Source organism: Lotus japonicus, chromosome 3 (genome assembly GCF_012489685.1).
Source record: "Lotus japonicus ecotype B-129 chromosome 3, LjGifu_v1.2".
NCBI classification, from domain to species: domain Eukaryota; kingdom Viridiplantae; phylum Streptophyta; class Magnoliopsida; order Fabales; family Fabaceae; genus Lotus; species Lotus japonicus.
The window spans coordinates 74,358,135-74,365,741 of NC_080043.1; the positions used below are offsets into that span (position 1 = coordinate 74,358,135).

General features: G+C 37.8%; 1 protein-coding gene across 1 annotated transcript; it reads left to right on the forward strand.

The window, feature by feature from the left end:
• Nucleotides 1-762: 762 nt before the first annotated feature.
• Nucleotides 763-7,360, forward strand: LOC130745846 (pleiotropic drug resistance protein 1-like). The gene is made up of 22 exons (XM_057598252.1): nt 763-1,097; nt 1,279-1,399; nt 1,493-1,666; nt 1,764-1,923; nt 2,035-2,111; nt 2,213-2,266; nt 2,347-2,739; nt 2,833-3,114; nt 3,218-3,534; nt 3,646-3,806; nt 3,904-4,007; nt 4,094-4,250; nt 4,338-4,418; nt 4,556-4,671; nt 4,784-5,116; nt 5,230-5,520; nt 5,609-5,692; nt 5,783-5,916; nt 6,006-6,233; nt 6,331-6,502; nt 6,592-6,846; nt 6,942-7,360. The coding sequence occupies exons 1-22, from the start codon at nt 763-765 to the stop codon at nt 7,200-7,202; spliced, it is 4,290 nt and encodes a 1,429-aa protein (XP_057454235.1). The 3' UTR covers nt 7,203-7,360.
• The last annotated feature ends 247 nt before the right edge of the window (nt 7,361-7,607 follow it).

Consider the following 7,607-nt stretch of genomic DNA (forward strand, 5'->3'; position numbering starts at 1 on the left):
TTCGATTTTGAATTTTTTAAAAAACCTTACTTTACAGTTTTCTGATTCTCCAGCATAATTTTCCTGCTAACTCTCTTGAGGGTACGAAAGAAAGAATTCTGAACTGGAAAAGTTACCGCCAGGAAAAGAGAATCAGATAATTGAGAAGAAAAGGAATATCAAAGGCAATGTTGTTGTATACAAGCAAAATCATTGTACAATCAAGCGAGTGAAGGAAGCGGGTACGTGATCATGAGAACTGTGGGCGAAGGACGAAACGGAGACGGAGACGACAATGGGGAAATAAGCAGTGCTGCAATGAAGAAAAATCGTATGTTTGGTTTTCACTGAATTAGGGTTTAGGGTTTAAGGAGTTGAAACTTGAAAGGGAGATTTTAAAAATAAATCAATCTTCTAGAAGCCTATATGCCATGTTGAAACATAAATGCTGGGTGATTTTATTTTTCTTGAGGAATTAAAAACTACCTCTTCAAGTTTTTACTGAATTAGGGTTTAGGATTTAATGAGTTAAAAAGAAAATTAATCTTCTAGAAGCCTATGCAATGTTGAAACATAAATGTTGGATGATTTCCTTTTTCCTTAAATGGAAACTGAATTAATTAGCGAGACAAGTGGCATAGGCCTTCTAGAAGAATTTTCATACATATATATATATATGTAATAGATTTATGTTGCTAGCTTGTAAAGTAATCCTCTAAACATTAGTGTTACGTTCAGTTTTATTTCTTCTTCCCTTTGTCAATTTTTCTTGTGGCAGGAATAATGAAGGGAGGTGATATATATGGAGCAGGTCACAGTCTCCGAGCGAACAGTTCTTCAGTATGGGGAAACAGTACAATGGACGCATTCTCGAGGTCCTCGCGGCACGAAGAAGGAGATGATGAGGAGGCTTTGAAATGGGCTGCACTTGAGAAACTCCCTACTTACAGCCGTCTCAGGAAAGGGCTGTTGGTCACATCATCTCGCGGAGTTGCTAAGGAGATTGATATAAATGATCTTGGATTTCAGCAAAGACAGAAACTATTGGACAGGTTGATCAAGGTAGCTGAAGTGGACAATGAGAGGTTTTTGTTGAAGCTCAAGGAAAGAATTGATAGGTAACCAATAATGATCCAATGCTGTTGCTTCTTTGCACTTTCCTTCTCACCTATGCTCTAATTCTTCATTGTTATCAATGTTTCTTTTGAAATCATGCTATTTACTTCTTGAAAATCTAATAATTAATGTAATAACCTTCCCTCTCTTTTTGTCTTGTTTGTTTTTCTAATTTTTTCACAGAGTTGGGATTGATATTCCAACAATTGAAGTTCGATATGAGCACCTAAATGTTGAGACAGAGGCTTATTTGGGAAGCAGAGCTTTGCCCACTTTTGTGAACTTCGCTAAAAATCTAGTGGAGGTAAATTTGTGTTTCTCTATCAGTTTTGTTTTTGTTTTCTTTGTTCTGCATTTATACTCACAAATCACAATCTTTCTGTCTTCTGTCTTCCAGAGTTTCTTTACTTCGCTCCATATCCTCTCAACCAAAAAGAGACATGTGACTATCCTCAAAGATGTTAGTGGAATCATCAAACCTGGCAGGATGACTCTCATTCTTGGTCCTCCAGGTTCTGGAAAGACCTCACTCCTTCTGGCTATGTCAGGAAAGCTTGATCCAAATCTAAAGGTGAAAACTAGAAAGACAACCCTCTTAAGTTTTCTTTCATTGTCAATTATAAAAAGTGGTACTTTTCATCTAATATGAACGCCATTGTGCCCTCCAGGTTTCTGGAAGAGTGACTTATAATGGCCATGAAATGAACGAGTTTGTACCTCAGAGAACGGCTGCCTATATCAGCCAGCATGATGTTCACATTGGAGAAATGACGGTGAGGGAAACATTGGCTTTCTCCGCTAGGTGCCAAGGGGTTGGATCGCGCTATGGTTAGCCATTTCTTTTACCAAGGCTTGCGTTTTTCATTGCAGTACTTAATATCTAATTTGGGGTGTAATGTAACATAAGTATAACTGGTTATTATCTTTTGTGATCCACAGAATTGCTAGCTGAGCTGTCTAGAAGAGAAAAAGAAGCAAATATTAAGCCGGACCCGTACCTTGATGTCTTCATGAAGGTGAGAAAGAAGCAATTATCAATCTTTATTGCAATAACACAAGTTATTTTCACAGCTATAGATATAGAGACTCAAAATTTGATTGACTTCTGGTATAACAGGCAGCTGCAACTGGAGGCCAGGAGGTAAACATAGTAACAGATTATGTACTGAAGGTAATACCGGAATAAGTTCTTTGTTACATGATATTATATATGAATTGAAGGAACAAGGTACTTATTCTAAAATTTTGCAGATTTTGGGGTTGGATATATGTGCTGACACAATGGTGGGGGATGAAATGCGGCGAGGTATCTCTGGAGGACAACGAAAGCGGGTTACTACAGGGGAGATGCTGGTTGGACCAGCAAATGCTCTGTTCATGGATGAAATATCCACTGGCTTGGACAGTTCCACAACATTTCAAATTGTGAGCTATCTGAGGCAATATATTCACATTCTTAATGGAACCACAGTTATCTCTCTGCTACAGCCAGCACCTGAGACTTTTGAGCTCTTTGATGATATCATTCTTATATCTGATGGCCAAATTGTCTACCAAGGACCCCGTGAATTTATTCTCGAATTTTTTGAATCTCTTGGCTTCAAATGTCCTGAGAGGAAAGGTGTTGCTGACTTCCTTCAAGAAGTAAGCAAAGTTTATCTTTGGTATATATCATTTGAAGTTTTTTATGAAGACCATGTACACTACACACTACACATAACCTTTCTTTTCTTACAGGTAACTTCAAAAAAGGATCAAGAGCAATACTGGCTTCGCAGAGGTGAACCGTACAGATTTGTAACTGTTACTCAATTCGCTGAGGCGTTTCAGGCGTTCCATGTTGGGAGGAAAACCGGAGATGAGCTTGGAATTCCCTTTGACAAATCTAAGAGTCACCCAGCTGCATTAACCACAGAAAAATTTGGTATTAACAAGAAGGAACTTTTAAGAGCTAACTTCTCACGAGAGTACTTGCTGATGAAAAGGAATTCTTTTGTGTACATCTTCAAGATATGCCAGGTAGGCTCTTTGGTTTATATGATTAAACACTTTTAATTTCTAATTGTTAATACAAAATTTGATTTCGCAGTTCTGATATTTGATTCTTCTGTGTGCTTTTTAGCTTACTTTCATGGCAATAGTGACAGTGACACTATTTCTGCGAACTGAGATGCACCGGGATTCCTTGAGTGATGGAAGTGTCTTCTCAGGTGCTGTATTTTTTTCGCTAGGAACGATTATGTTTAATGGAATGGCTGAGATTTCAATGTCCATTGCAAAGCTTCCGATTTTCTACAAGCAACGAGACCTTTTATTTTATCCCTCCTGGGCATATGCCATACCTAATTGGATCCTCAAGATTCCTGTTACATTTGTGGAAGTAGCTGTTTGGGTAATTCTCACCTACTATGGAATTGGGTTTGATCCAAATGTTTGGAGGTAAAGAAACTAAACTTCCTTTATCGGTTTGAAACATGTTAATACTTAATTCTACCTTTACCTACTTGATTGTTGGATTACTTATGGTGTGAAGTTTCATAATTTATGTAGATTTGTGAAGCAGTATGCTCTGCTATTACTCGTAAATCAAATGGCTTCTGGATTGTTCAGAGCTATTGCAGCACTTGGTAGAAACATGATTGTTGCTAATACATTTGGGTCCTTTGCACTTGTCATGCTTATTACATTGGGTGGCTTCATTCTATCTAGAAGTGAGTTCAACTAACAGAAAATAACAAGGATGTAACTTATTATTGTCGAATGGAAATTGATACTAATGCTACTTTCATTTCACTGTCATTGAAACAGAGGATATCAAAGGCTGGTGGATTTGGGGTTACTGGACTTCACCTTTAATGTACGGGCAAAATGCTATAATGGCGAATGAATTTCTTGGAGACAGTTGGAGCCATGTAATTCTCGAACATGCAACTTCAGAAATGCTTTACTTTCAGTTTATAAACAAGCAAGTTTAATTCATTTTTCTCTTCAATTGCAGTTTACCCAAAACTCAAATAAGTCACTGGGACTTCAAGTTTTGGAGTCTCGTGGGTTCTTTACACAAGCATATTGGTATTGGATAGGGATTGGGGCATTGACTGGGTTCATGTTCCTTTACAACATTATATACACTCTGGCTCTCACTTTCCTTAATCGTGAGTAATTGAGTATTTCGTGTATGGTTATTTAAGATTCTAGTAGTGATTCAAAATTTTACAAATTAGTATGTGTGATTTGTACAGCATTTGACAAGGCACAGACAACAATAAATGAAGAATCAGAAGACAAAACACCTAATGGCCGAGCCCCCAAAGATCTCATAGGTGATTTATCTTTTTCATCCAAGTCATGAAAACTCAGATGAAAGCATATTATTTTTATGTGTAAGCTTGTTGATTAGTGATTCATAATATGCCTTTAGACGCTGAACCAATTTTCATTTGTCTATAATAAACTTCAGGAAATGCTGATAGTGCTGTGGATTCTAGCCATGGCAGGAAAAGAGGAATGGTTCTTCCTTTTGAACCACATTCTATCACATTCGACAATATCGTATACTCTGTTGACATGCCACAGGTAAGTCACTATAAGTTATAATTTAAGATTTGGGTTTGTGACTGTTTTTTCAGTTAACTTCACTCTAGTTAGGAACAATTTGAACCCTGACTCTTGAGATTTTAATTGGAAGGAAATGAGGGATCAAGGTGTAATGGAGGATAGGTTAGTCCTTTTGAAGGGCGTAAGTGGTGCATTCAGGCCTGGTGTTCTCACAGCATTGATGGGTGTAAGTGGAGCTGGTAAAACTACTTTGATGGATGTTTTAGCTGGTAGGAAAACTGGTGGGTCTATTGGTGGGAGCATAAAAGTTTCTGGCTACCCAAAAAACCAAGAAGCATTTGCTCGAATATCTGGTTATTGCGAGCAGAATGATATCCACTCTCCCCATGTTACTGTCTATGAGTCCTTGCTCTACTCGGCATGGCTTCGTTTACCAGCAGAAGTTGATTCCAATACTAGAAAGGTTCGAACTTATAGCTCAAGACACTTTATGATTTTACTTTTTATTTAATGTAGAAAGACTCAAAGCAATTTCCATACCTTGAGCTATTTATTGATTGAGACAAATGGAAGCAGTCGTTCATTGAGGAAGTTATTGAACTAGTGGAGCTAAACCCATTGAGGAACTCACTGGTTGGTTTGCCTGGTGTGAGTGGTCTCTCAACTGAACAGAGGAAAAGACTAACTATTGCAGTTGAATTAGTGGCAAATCCTTCCATAATTTTCATGGATGAGCCTACATCTGGGTTAGATGCTAGAGCTGCTGCTATTGTTATGAGAACTGTGAGGAACACAGTTGACACAGGAAGAACAGTTGTTTGCACCATCCATCAACCAAGTATTGACATATTTGAAGCTTTTGATGAGGTAAGAGATGATATGATAAATTGAAGATGTGTTTTATAGTTTTCCTAATTTTGGACTTGAATCTGATATATATTACATGTGGTTCTAGTTATTCCTAATGAAGCGTGGAGGACAAGAAATCTATGTTGGGCCACTGGGTCGTCATTCTAGCAAATTGATCGAGTATTTTGAGGTTGGTTGCAATTTATATTCAATTTTATTTCAAGAGGATAGCCATAATTCATGTGGGGTAACTTATTTTGTAATATTTTCCATTGTCCAGAGCATTGAAGGGGTTAATAAAATCAAAGATGGCTACAATCCAGCAACTTGGATGTTGGAAGTTACAAGTTCAGCACAAGAACTTACTTTAGGTGTTGATTTTCATCACACATACAAAAATTCTGAGTTGTTTAGGTAAGCTGGTTTATTTTGATATCGATTCACTATATAGTACCTAAGATCGTATTCGAGGAAGCCTTATATTGTTCTCAACTATTTTCCAGGAGAAACAAGCAACTTATAGCAGAACTCGGCAAACCTGCTCCTGGTTCAAAGGATCTTCATTTCCCCACTCAATACTCACAGTCATTTTTGGTCCAATGCTTGGCTTGCTTATGGAAACAGCACTGGTCATATTGGCGCAACCCACCGTACACTGCTGTGAGGTTTTTCTTCACTACATTCATAGCCTTGATGTTTGGAACAATATTCTGGGGTCTCGGAGGCCAATAGTAAGTCAAACTTCAGTAATTTAATAATTAGACATTGGAGTTGGTCATGCTTTCTTTTCAACATGAATTCTGATTACTTTGTTTTTTTTACATCCAGCAAAAATAGACAAGATCTGTTTAATGCTTTGGGTTCCATGTACACTGCTGTTCTCTTCCTTGGCATCCAGAATTCTGCCTCAGTACAACCCGTGGTAGCTGTTGAAAGAACTGTCTTTTATAGAGAAAGAGCAGCTGGAATGTATTCTGCCTTGCCCTATGGACTTGCACAGGTAATAAAATCACTCTTTTGCAAAATGAATATGGCACTATGGTTTGCATAGTTTCTCATGTCAAAAAAACTCCCTCAATTTTGTCACAGGTTATCATAGAGCTACCTTATGTTTTTGCCCAAGCTGTATCATACGTCGTCATAGTTTATTCCATGATGGGATTTGAATGGACTGTTGAGAAATTCTTTTGGTATTTGTTCTTCATGTTCTTCACATTGTGCTACTTCACATACTATGGCATGATGACTGTTGCTGTTACCCCAAATCACCATGTTGCTGCAATTGTGGCCTCTGCATTTTATGGAATTTGGAACCTCTTTGCGGGATTTGTCATCCCACGAACAGTAAGTGTTGTCAACCCTTAAATTCCCTTAGAGAATGGATTCAATGGCTGTATTATGTTGATGCTTACTGATAATGTTCTGATTTTTTACAACAGAAAATTCCTGTGTGGTGGAGGTGGTACTACTGGGCATGTCCGGTGGCTTGGACTCTCTATGGGATGGTAGCGTCGCAGTTTGGGGATATAGACAACATGCTTGAATCAGATGATATTTCAGTCCAAGACTTCATCAGGAGTTTTTTTGGTATGAATCATGACTTCGTAGGAGTTTGTGCAGTTGCGGTTGTTGGGTTTGCAGTGGTCTTTGCATTTATCTTTGCAGTCTCAATCAAGGTCTTCAACTTCCAAAGACGTTAGATTAGACTCTTTCAGCCAACTTGAAAGATTTTTCACATCTTAAAAAATTTCCAACTTGTTTGTTTGTAATAATACTTGTATCTATCATATTAATGAATTTCTTGGCGCGCGAACAAAATTGCAAGTTATTTTTTTGGTTTGGGGGAATACAAAATTTATGGATTGGATTACACTGATACACGAGTTCGGACCCATGGCCCATGAAGGGCGTTAACTCAGGCTTTTTTTCTGAATGGTGTGAAAAGAAATATTAATTGGAAAAAAGGGGTAAAAAAAATAAAATTTAGCTGTCTGGGGTAGTTTCTGACATGTACTTTATAGCATTCGAAAGAAACCTTGCGAATGGATACTGTTCATGCTGCATCATGTCATTCAGTTCTGGAAAAGTTGTTTGTCTTACCCCCT